The 22,493-nt window shown below is 38.7% G+C and overlaps 1 protein-coding gene across 2 annotated transcripts in view; it reads right to left on the bottom strand.

The window, feature by feature from the left end:
* The window catches only part of MYLK3 (myosin light chain kinase 3), a 40,944-nt gene extending 18,568 nt beyond the window's left edge, over positions 1-22,376 (bottom strand). Inside the window, exons 1-3 of one of the 2 annotated variants that reach the window (XM_035543327.2) lie at positions 22,186-22,376; positions 17,707-21,345; positions 11,494-11,617 (exon numbers count right to left, since the gene is read on the bottom strand). In XM_035543327.2, the coding sequence (XP_035399220.1) occupies positions 11,494-11,502 (9 nt within the window). In that variant the 5' untranslated portion in view covers positions 11,503-11,617; positions 17,707-21,345; positions 22,186-22,376. Of the gene's footprint in view, positions 1-11,493; positions 11,618-17,706 lie in introns of both variants that reach the window. The other variant, XM_050713309.1, reaches the window with a different exon arrangement.
* Positions 22,377-22,493: the final 117 nt, after the last annotated feature.

The following is a 22,493-nucleotide window of genomic DNA, read 5'->3' as shown; positions in this document are numbered from 1 at the left end:
TCCAGCCCAGAAAATTTCTTCCATAAACTCTCCTATGGCATCCCTGGAATGCTGTCATACCATCAGCAAACAGCTTCACCCAAAAATGAAAACATAACCTCCCCACTCCCATCCCCATACTTAGCAACCTTGTGCAAAGCCAGCTCTGCGATAAGCTGCATGCTGCTACAAAACAGCAAAGGTTGGAGAACAGCAACAAGCAAATAAATTATTTTTGAGTGCAACCCCAGTGCAATTGAACATTTTGGACATGTCACAAAACAGGCTGAAAAAATGGGACCACCAAAGTTAGCACGTAACTCAGCACAAGCTTATGTGTTTCTAAATTCACCCACGCCTTGCTCCACATTACCCCTGCTAGGTCACGTACATATGCTACCTCTCTAATTGAAACCTAGGTCAAATATCATAGACTACTCAGCAGCCTGTGATCAAAGTACAAATATATCTTAAGGTCTTATAACTAATCTTATGCTCCAATTTCAAAAACTGTTCAGAAACAAAACAAAACAAAAAAAAAACAGAAGCAAAGGAGAATAACGATGGTCATTTAGCAAAGGAGGAGTTAGCCCTGCAAGTCTGCTGGCCCAGTACACAGCCTGTTCTACAAGCAAGGCAGCGGTTAGAGCCTGGGACAGAGACTGCCACCCCCTCCCAGTCCATCAGGTCACCGAGAAGGCTTTTTCACCTCTCAGTCTCAATCCCCCTACCGATAAAACTTGGATCAAGTTCTGATCTCTTCAGACCTCCTCTTCCGCAAACACTAATGAAGCAGCACATAGTGGTTAGCTGACACCTAATCCTGACAGCATGCAAGAAGGCCACCTGAAATTCTCCACCAGCATCCCTCTCCTCACCGTTATCTATATCCCTCCTTACTGTTTTTTTTCACTTGGAAAATAACCATTCGGTAACAAAATCATCTCTACATTCAGCATCACCTGGCCATTAACACACTGCACTGTCAGCTCAGTTCAAGGTGTAAGCCCCACAGAGCACCCTGTCTGTGTCTAGGCCTTACACAGTGACTGCAGGCAGTAACTTGTAACAGCAGTTTTAACCAACATAAATCAAACTTAGCAATTTTTTTTCTTTCCAAAAATCTGTAGAACTGAGAGTTCAAGTACAAGTATCATCTCTATCTGGTCTTGACACTAACGAAAACTCCTTATAAATTCTTCTGTCTCTGTGCAGTCTAGCTTACTTGTCAGCCTCTGACACTTAGTGAGACCAGAAGAGCTCTCAGAAAGCCCCAGAAAGCCTCAGAAAGGTAAGCTAGCATCTAACATTGTCCTGTTTTTATAAGAGTTTAGGTGTAACATCTACCAAAACATTTCACAGATCTGGCAGAAACATTTTGACCAAGATAGGAATGGACATTCGCATTCACGCTAGAATTGTCCTTACTGTAATTAACACCTCTATGCAGGTGTGCAGAAGATTTCTTAGAATGAACAAACATATTCCAACTCACGCAGTCCCTCTCCACATTTTCTTTTTTTTGCCTAGGATACAAGCCACTGGGAAGACTCAAAACTCTCATTGGCCAAAACTAATTCCAAATGATTGTAACTTTGAAAAAGCAAAGTTAATCAGTTCCAAAATACCATATCAACTACATACCAGTCTTGACCATTGCTTCCTCACTATATTAAAAAATGTGTGGGAGTTGATATGTACAAACTGATGCAAGCTGCTCTCGTGAAACCCAAGAACTATTTGATTTAAGGAGTGCACAATGTCAGTAGAGTTCATGAAGTCACAGGCCCATCATAAAGACATAGTTATAAGACAACTTAGATGCCTAGGCTGCTCAGTCCTGTGAATAGAAGTCAGCGTAAGTTTTACTAACTGGTGTTGTTTTTGGAATTCACGATCAATCAAGAAAATAGAAGCTTCTTCCTTCAGCAAACACTTTCCAGTATACAATTCATACTTTCACAGGAACCTCAGTTAAGTCACTTATTTGAATGACATTGCTGATCTTCAAGCACTGTTAGAAGCAGTCTGCTCCTCATAGTTGTTACAAGATTGCCTGGCACACTTGGGGCACTTCAGACATAAGCCCGCAAGACACATTTTAAGCCTAGGTCTCTGTCTCAAGAGGCTTGCAATTCAAAGGTCATGGCAGTAACCTGTAATAGCAACACTACAGGGAAAATGGGAATTATACATGTTATACAAGAAATCATCAGGAGAGCCCTGCTACAGCGCAAAGAAGGGTATTAAGAACAGTAAAACAAAACCAACCTCAACAAGGATTTCCAGCAGACTTCCCTTCTTCCAGGGCACAATGCCCTTGAGAATAAAATCCACCACTTTAGAATTTCTTAATACTTCTCCCACAAAAGTAATCACTTTATCCAGTGTATCAACCCTTTTCTCTATCTTTGCCAGCCTCTCCTTATGCTTCAAAGCATCTAGCTGGGCCGTTTTCATCAATTTCAACACTTCTGAGCATATGCTCTGGATATCAGTCTGGTGAGGACTGTCTGATAGCTTTAGGCCTTTTTTCATTTCATCTGGCTCATCAGGAGCTGCTCGGGATACCGTTAGCTTGTTAATGCCTTTTTCTACATCATCAATACCTTTGTTAACTCGCTGCAATTTGCCTGTCAGGTCTTCTTGGAAATGCAACAGTTTGTCCATCTTTTCATTCAAGAGACTCAATTCTTTATCCATTGTACTTAAGCTGTTCACTTTCGTAGGCTGTAACTTGGTCAGGGCATTTCCCTCTGCAACGCCCAAGCTACCCGCAGACATTCTGTCCAGACAGCAGGATGTCAGATAGATTAAGCTGGCTTTTCATTAATCATAAATTAGAAAATGAGGGTCTGAAAATTCATCTTCTTTAGCTATTCCTATTCCAGACAACCTCACTTACTGGAGTCAGCAGAGCGTATCATTAGATAGCTATTGCACAAAAGATTTATTTCTGTGTTATCTATTTCTTACTGCATGCTTTCAATGATGGAGGTAATTTGGCACCAGACTAAATTTTCTTGGGCCTCCTTGACGTCACAAGACCATTTAAAATTCTTTCTCAAGTGGCTGTTGATAGGCGAGCATCTTAGCAATCACCAATGCCTGCGCAGACCTCTGTAGGGAGAAACACTTCATGACCGGTTTTAGTTCTGTGAAAAGAACTTGCTAGAGCATTTCTCCTCATTAAACAGAGCAAATAGAAAAGTAAATTTGGTGGCCTTGTGCTAAGGCTTGGAAGAGTTCAGCTTTCCAACAGAGGCAGAACATGCAACATAGACACAAGCTGTACTCACTAGGTTGGCTGTCACTTGAATTTAAAAATAGAGTACAATGACAAGGATCTGAAATGCGTACCTAGCACCAGCATGTCTTTGTCAACTGAAACGTCTAAAATTAAATCTTTCTCCCAGGCTCTGAAAGTGAACCAAGTGAAAAATCAGAGCAAGTGTCCAACTGTTTGCAACAAAATTATTAAATCATAAATCTGATTTCACAGATTTGTTTCTGACCTGCTTTCACTTCTGAATTACATTAGCGTGTCTCCAACAAAAATTACAATCATGATTCTTGAAAATTACGAAAAAAAAGTGAAAAAAGTGAAAAGTGCCTTTTCACTGTTGCACGTGTGTAGAGCAAGGGGGAAAAGTACTGGGGAAATATCAGTGCAGCAAGAGACCTGGTGTGAACCACATCAAAGCCACAGGTTTTGTAATACAAAGCATGCCTTTGCCTCCAAGCCCTTCCTCACTTTTTAGAAAGGGCATAGGGGAAGAAGTTGCAATTCTTACAGTGAATTTTCGGTATAAGACATTCTAGAATTTAAAATCCTTCTTCTGCATGCTGCGGAGTCAGTAGTACCAGCATTAAAATTACCCTCTCAAGAAGGTGTTAAGTCTTTGCCATTTCTGTGAGAGAACGTGTTTATCTGCACAAGAAAAACATTGTGGTAGGACTACTTAAGGCCACTGAGTGATTAGAGCCAACCTGGCGGTTCTGCAACATTTAGAGGCCACTAACCAGTTTTGCAAATGACACAAAGAGCTCTAAGACTTCGATTGTTTATTACCGTCAATATATATTGGTCTGAATACCAAGAAATTACTTCAGAAGAAAACTTGGCCTGTGAAAATTGACAGGAGTTGGCCATTTCATGCCATGTCACTTTTAATCAAAAAGATATTGTCAGTGGTACTTTCACAGTGGTCTGGGATAGTATGACACAAGTTTTATGATACCCCATCAGAAGATTGTGGAGGTTCTCCCCTTCCTGATACTACTGTGCATCTAAAGCTTTATCACAATATATTTAGGAGCAGAAGAGAACTAATTGCTGGGCTGCATGAATTCACAACATAACACTTGTCAGCATTATATCAGGTCCTAGCTAATAAGTGAAATTGCATTTTTACTATGTTGAAAGAAACTGAGAGGAGAGAAACAAGTGTTATGGGGCAGTAGCTGATATGCAAGTTTTCAGAACAAAATGGAACTCTATTGTGTAAGCTACAGGAATTGTTTTTTCTTCCTCTCTTTTTCTCTCCTACAAATAAACTAGATTCTAGAGCCACCTGCTTTCCATTCAGGACCATGCTTAAAATACATGTTCAGTTTTACATGATTACGAGGTGATACTTTTTTCTGCAGTTGAAATTCAAGGAAGGTTACTAAGTTTAAGAAATGACTAATGCTGAAGAGAGACACTCTCAAGTCTTTCAATACTAAAAGAAAAAACCCATTGCAGATCACTGTGTACCCATCCTTACACTGCACAGGAAAAAGCGCGGTTACTGCAAGAAATGCATTAGCCTATTAAACTCACATTTTCTTTGTGAGGACCTATTGCTTATAATGAGATTTTGCACTTAGTACATATGTTGCTTCATCTACAATACCTCCCAAATTACATTTGAGGAGCTTGAAGTGTTAGGTGAGTAATGAATACCAGGGACTCCCGCAGGATCTTGGTTCATGGCAGAGCTCTGCTCAGTCGCCCCATGCTGTCATTGACTAAACAAACTGGTAAGCCACATGAGTCCATCACAGTCTGGATGTAAATTTAGAATAAAGTTTCTTATTATAATTGGTCTCCTGTTGATTTCTGCTTGTTTCTTTCCAGATAACAAAAAAAAATGAGCAGTGTGATCTGGAGTGTGTAGGCAACTGACTCCATTCCATGAAGAGCTGAACTGAAATGAACCTGTAGAATACCTTTAAAATATCTCCAAGCTATCAACTATCTGAGGAGTGCCAGAAAAAAGAAACACAAATGCTGGAGAACCAGAACTGCAAGCGACCTTCAACTGATGGTGCCAAAGAGTCTTCTGTTCTCCAGAGGGAAATGAGAGTTTATTCCACTTTGGCTTCAGCCCCACACACACTCCCAGTTGTGAAAGACTGATGCCAAACAAGAGAAACATTAACATCAACACAAGGAATGGTTTAAGAATCCAGGACACAGCAGCTCAGTTATGATCGCCCCTTGCTAGCTCTCACCTAAAGGAATGAAAAAAAGATAAGCCGTAGGAAAAAAGATGAAGCAAAGGGGGAAAACAAAAATCTACAGCATGTACTAAAGTGATACCAGAGGCTTATGTCCCAAACAGGAAATGTCACAGAGGTTAAAACCAGCTGCTCCAACAGATCATCTCATTAGATTATTGCATTGCTTCCAGCAACACAGTAAGACTGGAGGTGACTGAAAATACACAGGTAAAAGGGAAAAAGAAAAGCTTTTTAAGGCCTAAACAAAGCCAAAGCTTTATAGAGAACGTGTGGACTTTGGGAGAAGTTTGCAATGGTTGCAACACAACAGAATTCTAAGGAGACAAAGAACTAAAGGTGGTAAACATTAGGACTTTACAAAAAGCAAAAGACAGCAGACAACCTCAAAATCTGGCTACATTTGCTAAACACTACTCAGGCAAAAAAATACTAATAAATATCCTTTACATATTCAGCAACCAGCTGGCAACTTTTTCAAGTTATGCTGAAAATCTGCTTAATTTACATGTAGTTGCTGCAGCTTATAAACATCCAATTTTCCACCCAGCAAATGAAGAGGTAGCTAAGCTTCAGGGTACTTAAACTTTTGAAAAATTAAGCCCTACGCCAGTGAGTAATTTCTCACAAGCAGTATGTTTCCTAGACACGTAAATATAATAAATCACATCCACAGAGAAATGGTGCAGCAAGATACCAATTCTCATGACATATGGCAAACCCTGAAATAGGCTTCAGCTTTAATTTAGAGGAATAACTTCCAAAATCAAAATATGCCATACAGTCTGGCTAAGTCTGCCTGGTCCAATAGTTGGGTTTCCTGCTGAGATCAGACAAAAGATCTCCATCTGCCATGTTTGGTGGTGAACTAGGAACTGGCCCACACCTGCTTTAGAAGGCCAAGAACCTGACATTTAACACATCACTCACGTCAGCTGTTGGTTGAAATCCACTTGCACAGTAAAAGTGTCTATAAAGCACTATCAGTCTCCCCAGGTGACCCTGGCATAATAAATTTAAATATTGCCCAGTGTACAAGAGTTCAACTTTATGGTGGTATCACATCAACTAAACAATAATATTCATTATATAAACGTCTTTTTCCTTTTTCTGTATGTTTAATGACAAAACTGTTAACACAGTAAATTATGAAACACTCTTGCCAATCCTGCCTTCTTCCTTTTTTATTCCTTTTTAAAAGGAAAATAAAAGGAGTCTAAGTATAATGCTCATAGGCAGTGGCACAGCTAAGAACAGGTTAATGAATCTGAGATCATGTTTATTATTTTAATGCATCTCTGTCAAGCAGCTGACAGCAGATAGCTGAACAGGTCAATTATGACATTTCACTAACATCAAAGTGACAAGATTTCTAGATAATACTGTTTACCATTTGCCCACATGGCTTAACAAGAACCTTTAAGTTCTTCCTCCAGGTTGCTTTCCTCTCAGGAGGCCAAGAGAGCACCTGTTGCCTGCTCACATTTATTCAATTGACCCCAAGCTCATTCTCACCACCAGAACTGTTACCCACAGAAACAGCATTAAGAAGCTGTCTCATTTTCTTGACAACTATTTTTTTTTCTTATCCAAACAGGTAATAAAATATTTTATCAGCCTGGACAGAAGGCTGGTCATTGGTAACATTTCCCTGGTATCGTGGTAATGATTCTCACTCCTCCTTCTTCAACAAAGAGCTCTCTGTAAACCCGAGAAGTCCTGCTGTGGTTCTGCTCTCCCTGAATTTCAGTGATTTTACATAAAATGCTGACAGTTCCTTGCAAAGCCTGCTGATTCAAATGATCTGCCAAAGCTACCCTTGGATTTGAGAAGCAAATTGCTTTGGCTCTCATTTACAAGACTCTTTCTCACTATTACTGTGAGCTCAACAGAGAGCCCTAAGGCACCTTTTATACCTACCAAAAGCTACTGTGTCTACAGTAGTTTGCTCAGGTGCAAGTAATTTTAAGTCAGCAGGAACACACTGAAACACAGAAGAGTAGCCTTGGTTGTGCAATAAGGCTCACAGAAATAAAACCAGCAAAAGCAAATTCTTGCCACTGAAGTAATGAGATAGGCCCCTCTCTCTCTCTCAGCTCTATTGCCTAGGAAAGGGTTACTCCTAGGCAGTCAACTTTTCATAGGAAGACCTTGCATAATCCAGAGTTTGTTCTAAAGCACACTAAAACTGGTACAATTATTCTTACTGACTTCAAATTTCACTGGCTTTCAATCAGATCCCTCAAAAGATCCCTCAAAAGATCCCTCAAAAGATCCCTCAAAAGATCCCTCAAAAGATCCCTCTGCTTTGCCAGCAACATGTGATTTCGTTAAGAGAAGATGGAAATCACTGAATTGCACTGTTTGATGTTGTCTTTTGTTCCCTTCCTACTTTGGAAGATTTTTTTCAAAGATTTTTTTTCAAGTTTGAAGAATTGCCACAAAAATGCACACAGAACTATACTAACTTACTAATTTATAATAATTTTTTTCAACTTCATCAATGTAACAACTAACAACTGCTGCAAGAATATATCTGAGTTTTTCCTTCACTCCTCCACTCATTTTTCCAAGTTAAGAGGCAATAATACCGATCCCACAGCTACTCTTCTGCCCTTCACAGTTACTGACTTAAGTATGATCACCTCGAGTACAATTTTACATCGCACTGGTTTAAGCGTTTGAAAAGCAAAACACATGAGCACAACACATTATGTCAGGCTGCACTGGAAGCAGGTGAATGAAGTGTTTGTGGCCAGCCACACCAGGGGCAGCTTTACCCAGAACAGCCCCCAAGCCCCTCACAAACCATTTGGCTGAATGTGAGAGTGCCTTGGCTGCTGATGTACTTTCAGAAAGTTCTCCCAAAAGCAGTTTGCACAATTGTTTCAGGCCTTCCAGAGCCCCAGTTATTCTTTCTATCACATTTCCGTCTGACCATTGTGGTACAGCAAGCATCAGGTACTACGCTCGGTGTTCCTTGCTAATAACGTTCTTTACGGGAACCTAAGAGAGGGACTTTTATTTTTATTTTTGAATAAAGGCACTCCTTGACATTGCTATTATCCACGAGTAACCAGAACAGCATGTAAAGAAAATTAAAGATCCAGTAGTCATCTCGCCTATACAGAAGTCCATTATGTGCATCTGCTGATCTAGATCTCTCTGACATTTTGGTTTGACGTCATTCCCAAACACAGCATTATCTGTTCAACATGATGAACAGTTCATTAGTATGTTCAATTAAATTAATAGACTAAAGCTTTTTATGTGATGTTGCCATAAATAGACAAGAACATCATGCAGCTCCTTCCATATGATGCATATCTAGCCTCCTGAGCTGCTCTGTTTTTAACCTTATAAATTATATCAAAAAATAATATTCTAGTGTTGGACATATTAGATCCACTATGTAACAGTAGATTAATCTGTGGCTTTGGAACAAAATTGTACCTGTTGAAATTTGTAGAAATTTTGTCATTTTCTCTAACTGTACCAGAACTTTGTTTATTAGTATTTATTTAGTTCATTTACTTCATTGGCTCTTTAAGGAACAAATATAAACTCTTTAAGAAAGCCCATTAGAGCTATCATTAAGCAAGATATGAAGCAATCCTTTCTTCAAATTTTGAAAGAAGTCTTTAAAAATAAAACAAAAATCTGATAGTTTCCCATGCAAAACAACCCTTGTAATGTATTTTTTAAATTATTTTAAACATTACTTGAAAATTATTATATATACATGGCATTCTTTTTAAGGTTGAAAAAGTTCATTTTTTCCTTCTATCTGGATGGTAATGGTAATTCTCAGCCAGTAAAAAAAAAAAAAAAAGTAGAAAATATGCAAGCAAACTGAAGAAAACAAATAGTGTTTTCCCCAGACTCCCTGCCACTATAGCAACTGAAACCTAACTCCACAGATAGCCTTAAAACACTGATGGATAGGTTACAATGGCAGAAAGGTAGATCTCTATTCCCTGTTCCACCAGAATGATGTCTCTCTCTTCTTGTTTTGTAGTCTGTTGATAAGCAGTAACTTTCTGGACACAGACTCACTTTTACTTAATTTCCTCAGATCCTTGCCCAATAGGGTTCTGATATCAAAACTTTTACATAGTACCACAGAACACACATTACTGAGTTATTGAGCACATGGTGTTCAAGCTGGCTGCACTGCTTTTACCACAGGTTAAGTGACTTGATGCAGAATTTGGCTCCTCGTGAAACTGTCTCAGCATGAGCCTGCCTGACAGATTCATTGTCTTGCAACTCCGAGACATATGATAACTAAAGCAAAAAGCTGTAACAACTGACCTTCACGTAATTTGAATGGCAGTCTGGCACCCTACTCTACAAATATACCGCTTGGAACAGAAGTTTAATGTGTCAAGACTCTCACAAAAATAAATTTATTTACTAAGGCAAAGCCAGCACTCAGCATTTCAGAGGTACCTCCTTGACATCGGCGGGTGGTTTGCAAGCAGACAGACTGCACAATTCGGCCACGCATATCAAACAGACGCAGCACTTTACAAACAGCACAGAAACCAATACTATCCCGTCCAGTAAATTTTCACTTTCAAAACGAGGTCACATCAAGACACTTACCGTAAATCTCTTTATATAATCAGAAACACAAAATCCTCCCATGCTTAAACGAAGGGATCTGTGCAGAGAAGATTCTTGATACAAAGTTCCCATCTTTTTTGGCTTGTGTGGTGGTCTCCCAGGTACCCTAAACCTTTTAGGCTTGAATAAAGCTGCACAGCCTCCCTAGATCTTGCTAGAATTCTGCTTCTGTGATAAACTAGGCATTTCATCTTATCTAACACTACACCAGGCATTTCAATCATTTCACTTCCTTATCAGCAGCACTAAGTTCTATCTGCATCCCAGCAGCTCACTTCCTGAATTATTGATAAGAGCTACTGTAAGGCACGGAAACAACATAACAGCAGATGACAGCCAAATCTCTTGAAGTCACTGAAGAGTCCCTTCTTTGCATTTGTCTGTTCCTTAAGTCAATTTTGCCCAATTTAACTCTGCTATAGCGGTAACTTACAGAAAGAATGTTTCAGCTAAGCAGTGACAGGACTGTTATCTGACTGCTTTCCATTTGTTCAGTAATACATCATTTGCTTTAATAACATGATTATACATATGAGTATTTCTTTCATTTCATATTTCTTAAGCTATACCATAGGAACAAAGGGAACAAACAAATGGACAAAAGAGGACAAATATTCATCCTCCATTAGAATTCAGATAGCTATTTATGACTTCAGGCAGCATTTCTACAGTCTGACACTACATGCAGAGCCATTCACTTCAGTTTGTAAAATACCTTATGGTCAAACAACGTGCTCACACAAGTGTACATTGCCTTCAAGTCCATGTAGGCACGTCTCTGATCCCGTAGATTTAGAATCTCCTTTTAAAATTTTTCTACCCAATGTTAGATTAATAAGCAGCCATAATGCACCCAAACAACATTGCTCCTCATGCATTTGGTCCTCACCTAATTAATTGCTTTTTATTTTGCCTAGGGTAAAATATACTTTTTCTTCTTTTAATACTGGTCTCAGCTATAAAACTATGTCAGTGGAGTACAAATGTACAAAGACAACAGATACCAAGATGCTGAATGATCTAAGAAGGAAAGTAAGTTCTAGAGATGTAAGAGTAAGTCTGCTTACAATTTTCATCTGTGCTGTGCCTGCATTTCCCACTGTCAACAAGCTGCAGTAAAATTAGCTCTATTTTATTACTACTTACAAGTGATCTCCCATTAACCTAATTCACATCAGGCACTGGTACACAAGCACAGCTACTCACAAAGGACCAGTGACTTTTGCACCGATGGACAAGCAAGCCCAGAAATATCTGGGCTTAGCATGGGCCAAGCCTTCACTGATTAAATCATAATAAAACTGTGTTTTACCACAGGGTGAGTGCACGTCAGTTCTCCTCTAAAATAAACAGGCAAGCAATGGAGAGAAGATACTGTACCTTTATCATTACGACCTAAGAGATGTCAGGTCCAGAAGGGTGGGTATAGATCTGGCTACCCTTCTCACAGCTAAAACAAGTGCTTCGTTTCCACTTGGGGTTGTATAGCAAGATGACCAATATGCTGTTGAAAAAATAAATACAGAAAAAAGAAAAAAAAAAGTGAATTAGGATGATTGAGTAACTCACAGGGCAAAAGCCAGAGATGAGATGGCCGTGCTTAGTGTGTTGAAACTTTTTTTTTTTTTAAAAAAAAAAACAACTGCCTGACAAGGAATGTTTATTAAGCCATTCAACAACAAGTTAAAAGGCCAGGGGTTGCCTGGGGTACAGGATGATTTGACTGCAGCCCACAGAGGTGAGGTAGTTCTACCAAAAAGTTAGTAGTCTGACATGCTGGTATGAGACACAGGCAACCTGAGGCTGCCTGAGACACCAGCCTTAAACCTCCATAAATCTGAGGCCCATTTCCACTGCCAGACTCCTGAATAAATTTTAACTTGAGCTCTGTGCCTTGCCTTTTCCACCTGTAAGACTGAGTTAAACCCTTCCTAGCTTCCAGAATGTTTTTAGAGCTTTAGAATCTATTATTACTATTCCCCACTTTTAAAAGGCAGAACCAACCCAAGAATTCTAGGTCAAAACTGCCCCGAAATGTTAGGATACACCAGCTGGCTCCATAGAGTGGTACAAGAAAATGTTAGGTCTTCCACGCAGTAATGAGTAATGCTGCTGAGACATTGTGCCTGGATATGGCAAGACTGTTACAGGGTTTATGGAAGCACTTAGAGCAGTATTCCTAGGATATGGAACTACAGCTATTCAAAAGGTGTAGAGCTTTAATGCATGAGTCCAGAGATGTCTATGTCCAGGAGAAAAACAAAGGTGTTTTTATGACTTTTTCCAATAGCACAAATAATCATGTTGTTACTTCAGATTTAATCAAGAGGTGATATTACTTAACGTGGCAGCAGAGGCATGTACAGCATGTAAGTGGCATGCCATGGAGGAAAGCTTGCATGACAAAGAGAATCCTTTAGGAAATTTGGCAAGTAGTCCGGAACAAGCAATGCTCAGCCTGCAACCTTCCATTAGCAGATCTAAATACAGAACTGTAGTGTAAAACAACACCTTCCTGCAGTATTTTCATTAATTAAAACTAAGAATATAATTATTATGATAAGCTTTACTAGCTTTGCTTTTTCTCTATTTCATCTTTTGAAAAAAAAATTGATCTTTTTTCATCTCCATTGTCATTTCGTATCTTACGATACAGATTCTGGACTGTGCTTTCAGAAAGGTATCAAAAGCAACAAAACAGTGGCAGCTACGTAATATTCCATCCACAATAAGCAAACAGTCCCATTTTCACAAAACTAAGTGTACTGACATGGCCAGAAAACAGGCAATGGACACAGGGCTACATTTTCTTTGGTACTAGAGAAAAGTCTAGTGGATTTTACATACAAGGAGAAACAGTTTGGTCTCTCGCCCTGTAAAATACTAAGAGCGAGAGGCAAGGAATGTGCTCGTTTTGAATATAGGTATTCTGGTATAGGCTTTGTAGACACCATGAGATGTCATTTACTTATAGAATAAATGCAGATGTTTTCCAAAAATCATGCAAGTAACAGCCAACAAATGAAATCAAGATCAAGGTTAGTTCTTTAGCTTTCAGAGCAACTCTTTGAATCTGCTACACTCACACTCCAAAAACTCTTCTTTCCAGCAAACGGAAGTGTTTGACAACTAGATCAGTGCAACTCAGAGCAAAGAACAAGAAAAGAAAAAAAGGTAACATTAAGAGACTTAAGTATTACTAACTTCCCTAGCCAGTTGCTGACACTCCAATTCCTGCACTAAATACAGTGCAAAATGAAAAGGATCAGCATTTTTAAAGTGACCTCTCTCATCTCCCAGCTTCAGGCTCTGTGAATTACGAGGACTTTCATTGCTCCATAAACACATCCTACATTCATGGAATGTATAATCTAAACAACTTTCCTTAGCTGAAATTTTCTGTTAACGTGGCAGTTAATACACAGTATCTTCCTTCCTGAAAAAAAAAATCAATATGTAGAAGTTTAGTCCCTGGGGAATTTGTTTTGTACTGTTAAGAGTTACTGTACCACCTCAATATTTTAGAGCCTTTTTTTTTTTAATCAATATTCTTAATCAGGAGCAGGGAACTAGTGACACTGATGCTGCCCAGTTAAACTCACCATGACTATGCCCAAAACATCTACCCAAAGGTTCACAGTCCCCTTCCAAAATAGATTTCCAAACTCTACCCACAACTTACCCTTTCATTACTCTCCCATCCATGCAATGAGCTAGAATGGAATGCCAGCATACAGGACCATTCGCAGGAAAATGCAAACAAAACCAGCAGGGTATTGATATCAGAAATATTCTTTGTGTATCTGATCAGGACACACATTCAGAAGTTTGTGACTGTTTTGTCTGATGATGCATCTTCAAAGAGCAGTCAACTCCTGGTTGTGTCTGTGCCAGCATCAGTGCATTTCTAGAGCTGCTCAACTTGCAATGGATTAGTAGTAAAGGCCAGGTCTGAAAGCCTCCCCACCTCATTAATATTAATTTTATATTTTAAATCCTAGGTACACATGGGCTCATCTCCAAGACTAGAAGGCTCATAAATTATATTCCATTTTTAAACATGCAGTATTCACTCTTACTGTTTCAGAAGGAAAACACCAGCAGAGACAGCCTTAGACAGGCTGCTTTCATTTAAAAGAATAGGATCTACTGGGCTTTATCTTCAGCTCTGCTTTAACCTCATTAGCCCACAGATTTGCACTAGAGTGAATCCGGCCTGCAAAGCACTAACACAAGTACAACTGCCAAAAGATTTTCATTCTTTCATTATTCTGCTTTTGTTCCATTTACCAAAGCAGGTGGGAATAACGTCCACGGCTGTATAAACTCATGAAAGCCAACTTACATAGTAAATGCTTGAAAAGTAGCTACAACCACCATAAAATCAAACTAAGGAGGCAAAGTAACTCACTATCTCTCTCTCCTGGCAACATGGAAAGGTAATTGTGCAAAGCATACCGTATCGCATAGCAAACCTGGCTTTAATCATCTTAAAGAAGGTCCAGAGGAGAACAGATTCAAGCCTTCTCTGTAAGGATGGGGGACATTTGGGGAAAGTATCTTTTACTTCTGTATAGCACAAACCTCTGTTACACAGGTCAGCCCTACAGGCAATAACAACTAAGTTCAAGATGCTGAGGCAGAGAGTCCCTGCAGCCTTCTAGTGTCCACTAGTGAAGGAATGTACAGTAAAAGCAAGAAGTAGGAATAATTGTTCTATTTTTACCTTATTCTCCTTTGCAAAGCGTTTGTCATAATGGATTTACTGCCCAACAGCTTGTTTCTAATGGGAAATACTACAAAGTGTGGAGAGGTAGCCTTTGCAAAAACCTGAAACCAGACGAATTCCTCCACTTGCCCTCAAAAAAAAAAAAAAAAGCCTACAAAAGTGAGAAGTGCAGATCAAGAGTGACTCCTGGAAGAAATAAAATGTGATATGCAGGCTGCCACTTGTATTGGATGACAGATTTTATCAAGCTCCCACTTAGCACATGCACTATTCTGTACTTCATGAAGAATGCATTCAATTGACACAACCCTCTCCTACCCTCTTGACCTCTCTGAGGCAGCCACACAGCATAGGTGGCAATTGCAACCTCTAAGTTTAATGTTCTATTAACTAAAGAACACAACTTCTCTGAATAAGGCCCATTAAGTACACATGCACCAAGACTGTATGTGTAAGTAACATATATACATAAAACAGATTTTCAGGATTCTTTACATTTGAGTTTGAAATTCAGAAATAAGTATTTTAGATGTATTTTAACTTTGGTGATATGAATTGCTGGACACTCATCTGAAGAAAAGTGTCACTAATAAACTCAAGATTGTCCTTGAAAAGCTTCTTTTCAGAGTCAATTCAAAATGAAGAAACATACTGCAAAACAGGGATGAGCACTCCCCAGCACCACTCCCAGTGGTGGGGGATCTTGTTCACCTTTCGCATCATGTCTGAATCAGCTTCCCAGTAGCTCATAACCACAAGAAAAGCCCAATAAATGCACAACCAAGGATATAGATGGGAAAACCCAAACAACATAGAAAAAAAGATACGCTTTGGAGCACTCATTGGTCACGCTACCTAATTTTTAGGTAAAAAAAGGAACTGCTCAATTCAGAACAGTTTGAGCAGCACTATTTTTACTCTCTTCTATAAATGCAGCACCTCGCCATTCATTTCTCCCTCCTCCGCGAAACTTCTCTTCTTCTCCTCACATCTCTGGAGACCTGAAACCCATGCACTGCCTTCTCCCCCGCAACACCCTACAGAAGATCTCCATGTATCTCCCCTAGCAGCCTTAACAGATCGATGCTTAGTTCTTTTCATTCTACCCTTCTCCAGCTCTGTCTAGCTTAACCTCTATCCCATGCAATTTCCAGTCAAATCCTCTCCATCACTGACACCTTCCTTTCCTTTTCTGCCCTGCCTTTTCCTGACTTGTGTTGTTTTCCCAACCCATTCCGTGTCCTGCTCTTTTCCAGGCACAGCTTTCCTGCCCAGTCACTCTGGTCTCTGCCTCCTCCTCCTCATGTAAGGCATGAGCCACAATTACTTTCCTTCCTTTTGCTATATAAGGAAGCTCCACTGCAGCTCTTACACTGGCTAATAATGAGAACTGCATGCCTGAGATCCCAGAAATTGGGATTAATGTAATTATTTACACTAACAGCCTCCCAGTGGCCTTTTAAGTCACACGGCTTTTTAGGATTACCGCAGGCAGAAAGAGTACAAGCTGTCAAAAAACCTTTAAGATACTACAGCTTGATCAACAAAAAAGTAGTAAATTGACAAGCAGCAAACAACGACTGAATCTATGAAATAATTTATCTAATATAATCATGACACACGTGTCTAAAATACCTATGTCATTTTTCTGACTTGCTTAGATTTCCAATATTCAAATAATACTTTTGTTTCCCAGGAATGCATTTATAATGCAGACATTCAAAGAAGGATGCATCTCCTGCTGTTTGCCATGGTTTTGATCTTTATATAGTTGGTAGATGTAGGTTTTTTTCCCTGAAGTTTTTGCAATATATAACCAATCTAATAACGATTTTAAGACAAAACATTTTACAAGATTTATTTTCCTATACACAAGTGCCACCAGTCTCAAAGTCAAAACTGCTGAACAATACAAATTGTTAAAGTATGTTTCCTCTTGCAAATTCTGAACTCCTTTAACCCTTCTTCCCCCCCCCCCCTCAACTACATGTAGGTGCACCCACAGGAGCTGTATGTAAACGTGAGCTTCACAGTTGCTAAGTAACTCCGTGCCAGTAGACAGCGTTGTGAATGTTGTCAGCAACATCACAGAAGTTGCCAAGTTCATAATTTGGTCAGCGCCAAGAAATGTAAGCTATATACTTTGGATGAGACACTCAGATCTTCGTAAAATTGGCATGAGCAACAATGAAAGAAAATACATTGACAAGCAACTAGATTCATGAGTAATCCAAGGACACTTCTGTATCAGGACAGTTACTGACTATCCTTGAGAATGCAGCTATTAGTATTTATCTAAATTTATCTAAATGAGGCTTCTCCATTTCCATTCAGTGACGTGAAATGAAACATTTCTCTGCTGTTATCCAGGTTCAGGAGCTGGGACCCAGACCATCTCCACAGACTCCAGCCATGCAGCTAATCACTACTAGTGCTCACACGTGCATGTACACACAAACATACATTCTGTTCCACAAATTCTCCAAATAAAGCAACTCAGATGTCAGTCTGAAGATTTTTCTTTATTAGCAAGATATATTCAGTAAAACATTCAAAAGCTCTTTATTCCAACACAGAATAAAACCCTCTGAGACTTGGAAGATTGCTGGCCTATGTTTGTACTCCCAGTATCTGGAACAATCACTGTTCTTAACAACATATTATGGCCTTCAACATTGTCCAGGACTAAAAATAGTATCCTGATGACAGAATTAAAGACTAAGTTACAGCAGAAATAAGTGCACAGTAGAAGACTGAAGGCAGTAAACTAACTTTCTTAAGATGGAGCTCAAGTTCTATGTACAAAGCTAAGAACCACCACAAGCAGCTTGCAGGGGCAGGAGGAAAAGAAGAGGAAAGGGTACCTGACTCTTTCCTGGAGAATATGCTGCATGATGATACCAAGCGATTCTTGAGAATCATGTTTTGAATTTGAAATTGAACAACTTCAGTGAAAGCAGCTTTAGGTGTTTTTTTTTTGTTTGTTTGTTTGGTTTTTTGCTTGTTTTCTTCTTCTTCCCTGGAGAAAGAAATACACGCATTTATCCATTTCCACTGCCTTTTAACTAATGATTTTCTTGTTTTTTACTTAGATTGCAAATCTAATTCAACAGCTAGCAGCTGTGAACAACCCTATCTAAAGAGCAGAAAAACCACATTCTTTAGTACATTAATTTACAGACTCTATTATGAATTCACAGTATCTGCTAAAAATACACAGTATGTTATTGCAGTGTTAGATCAATTTGAGCATCATCTTCCTAACGGAAAGAATATTTAACCAGACATAGCTTTGGTGCAGTCAGACTTAGAATCTTGTAACTATTAGTGAGTTCTGAAAGTGACAGCCTAAAGAAGGGAAAAAAAAATATATGTTTCTAATGCTTATTAGAGCTGTCTTACCACCACTGCTACTTAAGTAGCAACCTCCAAAAGGGGGATGAGGCAAACAACTAGGGAAAGCAACATCTTAAAATGCTAGTTAGATTTGCTAGAGGATATCTACCAGAATCCATACTGAAATAAAGTAGGAAACCTACTACATACCACTGATGGTATTGTAAATTGAAGGACCAACTGCTTTTAGACTCATCTGAAAGTACTGGTTAAACTCATTTGTTTTGCTATATTTTCATAATAAGCAAGAAGTATGGCACAATAGGAAATCTACAGAGTTAAACAGCTGGCACTGAGAGCCCAACATCTGCTAGAGGTAGACCAGGTCCTGAAGATCAAGCACCCTCTAACAGCTAAAAGACATCTTCAAGGTCAATTTCTCCTGAAAGCAATCTAGTTCCTGCTCCCCATGACCATTCCACGATACAAACAAAAGTACCAGAAATAGAGACTATCAACAGATTTGCTTTAAAAACACTAATTCAAACAAAACACTTGCATAGAAGTGCTTAGAGATACGAAATACAGTACGAGCAATACCTGAATGTGTACGTGCATGTAAGGGAATCATATGCTCAAGATCAACAATTCAGAGAGGTTTAAATTAAACCGTGGTTTAAGATAGCTTTCTGGTTATTCACAGGTTTATTCACAGGTTATCAGTATCTGGAAGGACAAAAGGCAAGCACTATGTCCTGTTAGGCAGTAAGACACTAAGCACCCAAGGAAAGGACACAGTGCTGCTAGTAGCTTCCATGCACGTTTCACATTAAAAAAAAAAAAGAAAAAAAAGATAACCCCCGCAACAAAAAGACTTCATAAGCACTAAGCAAAACCACCCCGAAGACCTCATTTGTGACCTGAGCATCATTTGAAGCAAGTCTCTCAGAACACCAGTCTCCCCTTGTAAATCCTTCTGTCCTGCCAAAGGATGATTCTAACCTGCAAAGTACTCTCCTTCCCTTGTCCTATTTTCAATTCTTTTAATCAGTTATAACACTATTGGAGTAAAAACAACATATTAGACACGTCTGTAAAATTTGACCAAATAAAATATTATCTATAGCTATATCTGTCTACAGATAGATAGATACGACTTAAGGAGAGCTGAAGAGTTTCCTGAAACCATTTTTATTAAGTTTCCACCTGAATGTTCAGAGTTACTCTGTGCTCCTGACAAATTACTTCTCTCCAATTTTCACAGTTCAAGAGCTAACCTCCCAAAACAATTGAAGATACCTATTGTCACTGCAGATAGTAAGAAGCACCTATTAGCATGATTTTAAACTCAAGTTACAGACAAGGAAGTGACGTTCTAAATAAAAATGATTACACTTCATTGTGCTTCCACTGAGAACTGAATACTATGCTCTTTCAGTAGTACTAATGCCTGAACATACAGTAACTGTCCTTAGAATAAGGCTGCCATCTAGTAGCAGAATAGAGTAAATGCAGAAACCTCAAGCCACAATTTGAGCTGTGAACTCACTTGATGGCCTGACATGCTATTACAAGCTTATATAAACACAGGAAGTATAGTTCTTCAGAAAAGGAAAAGTGGCCGAAAAATAGACCTTGTTAGATGGTGGTTTCTAAGCTGGCAGTTCTCCTGTGAAATCCTAAACTATTCAGTTCACAACATAAATTTTATCTAGACAGATAAGTCAACATAGAGGTGGTATTGTGGTGAACCAGTATTTTTGTAGTTGTTATACCTTCTTTCAAGTTAACGGAAAAAAAAATGCAGCCTAATTGACTCTTTCTCAAAGAAGCCTATTCTGTGCAAAGCCTCATGCTATAAAATGCAATGAAGTCAGATTGCAGATTGGAGAAATGCAGATTAAGTCAGACTGAACCAAAAAAAATTCAAAGGCAGGGCAGGCTGTATAATCTCACTGAAACTAGAGTAAAAAAAAATGCATCCGTTAGTTCCTGAAGTGTTACTTATGCTTGCTTCTTGAAAAATATGCAGTTTCCAAGTCAGAGCTACTGTGAAAACAGGCACAAACAGTCTGCAATACACAGGATTTTACTCTCTCATCATTAAGCTGTCATTGGCTTTATTTTAATTTTGTAGACTGAGATGCAATACACTTTACAGTTACAAATTACAATGACTTACCACAGTGTTTTTATCCCTTGAGCAGCTCTAACACACAAAGAAAGGGCTCCTGAGATTCCATCTTGTTGATGCCTATTTCATACAAGACACTTTCCAGTTCAGTCACTGAATATATTCCAAGAAACCTATGTCTTAGGATATTACAGCTACAAAATTACCGGGGCTTTTGGAAGGTGCCAAAAGTGTCCTGTCTAGCTATGAAACAATGGTTTGTTTTTCATTGGTGGGAAAATACAGTTAGTACTCTTGCTTTGCAAAATCCATCGTGGTCCACTAACAGAGAACCACCCCACCCCTGGGATATTTTCAAGACTACCTGCTTACATCACAGCTTCCTTTAAGAAAGTGGAAGCCAGAAAGGAGAAAAAAAATAGCATGACTACAACTGTGAAAGAACTGACAGCAGAGACATGGGAAAGACAAAGGAAAGAAGTACAGAAATAGAATTTAACTACTGGTTCAAGATTCTCCACCAATGAAGAGGAAAACTGGGCCTTGCACTTTTGAGAGGCATGAATGACTTTTCAGTACTTAACAGCAAAGTAAAGGTACCAATCTAAATGTAATAATCTTAACATCACATCTAACAACATTAGCTTCAGTCCTCTGAAAATAACATCTATTAGTAGAACTTTAATTCCATGTATAGGAGCAGAAAGAACCTGTAGGAATTCAGGTTAAAGCACCAAAGAGACAGCTTGACATTAGTATTTCTCTTTATCCCTTCTTAACACAGTAAAACTCATTCTGACAACAGAAGCAACACAAACCTGATTGTATCTTAAGATTTCAAAATGAGAACTTCCCTTTTGTCATTCTGACTTTAAAAACTTACCATGCAAATAGGCATTGTGATGCATATTCTCTATTATTAAGAGTTACTCATCTGTCCTTACTACTTTTATCTGTGACAGGCTACAGTTCTGGAAAGCAGAAGTTTATATGACATAGGGAAGTAGGTCTTGTGTTCACATTTTCTCATTTACTGGAATTAAGACAAATGTAGATTAATGGTTTAATTGCATTTCTACACCCATCCCCCTCCTCCATTGTTAAAAAGGACCCCAATTACTCATTAAGAATTAAAAATCACTTTGTGTTTTCTGCTTCTGCTTACAAAGTTTGCATCTAAGATGTCCCTTGTGGCTTAACTAACTCAAAGCATAGCTCCTTCCTTTAAACAATAACTAAAACTGTCAAACTTTGACAGTCTAGCTTTGTTAATAAAATTCTCTGCTTCCAGAGATCATCTCTGTAGCAGAATCTCTCAAGGTAATTCTTGCTATTAACGTGGTAACAAAAAGCAAGAGTAATACTACAGAAAAACCAAGACATTTAAACGCATACCCCTTCTTAGAAGAGAGTAAATGAAAGGTGATAAAAAGCAAGTACATCAGATTTTATGTGTGATTGCCTCCCACAACTCCTCCCTCAGGGTTTTACAGTGTTTGAGGTGTTGTTTTTTTTTTTTTTTAAATGAAAGAAATACATGCTAATGTAGGAATTTCAGCTCAAATTGCACTATTCCACTATAACAAAATGATTACTTTGTTGAATATTTTCCCAGAACCTATTTCTATCAAAACAGCTCAGTTTTCCACATTCAGAGTTTTGCTTTGGTATTTACCATCAAAAGTCCGAAGACAAAACTGCTAAGAACTATACTTTTAGAAAAACGACAAAAGCCAATGAGAGTAAAATTAACCAGCACATTCTCATCTCTCGGAAACACTAGTGAGAAGATGCTAGCTGCCAATCTACACCACGACTATTTTCTCTTCCTTTCCACTAAAGGATAGGCCAAGAATACAGGATAAGTACTTACCAGCTGGACAAAGCAGCCACACAGCAAACAGTCACAATACACGCATTTGGCTTTCAAACCTCAGGAGTCTGACCCCAAAAAGTACGTGTTTTTTAAAAAAACAACTTTCTGTAATAGGGAACCCTTTTCTAGGGAGAATTCATAAACAATTCAAATTTGTAAAGCAGAATAATCCTCCAAAATGAAATGGCTTGAGTTTTCTTCGTATTACAATTATATCACATCTATTTAAAAAAAAAAAAAAAAGGCAAATCTAAAGTCATCCCTACAATGAATACCGGATTTCTAAGAGGATTAAAACCAACACA

The sequence above is a fragment of the Cygnus atratus genome, chromosome 12, assembly GCF_013377495.2.
Source record: "Cygnus atratus isolate AKBS03 ecotype Queensland, Australia chromosome 12, CAtr_DNAZoo_HiC_assembly, whole genome shotgun sequence".
Classification (NCBI taxonomy): Eukaryota; Metazoa; Chordata; class Aves; order Anseriformes; family Anatidae; genus Cygnus; species Cygnus atratus.
The sequence above is the reverse complement of the archived record's forward strand: the minus strand, read 5'-3'. Positions and strand labels throughout refer to the sequence as shown.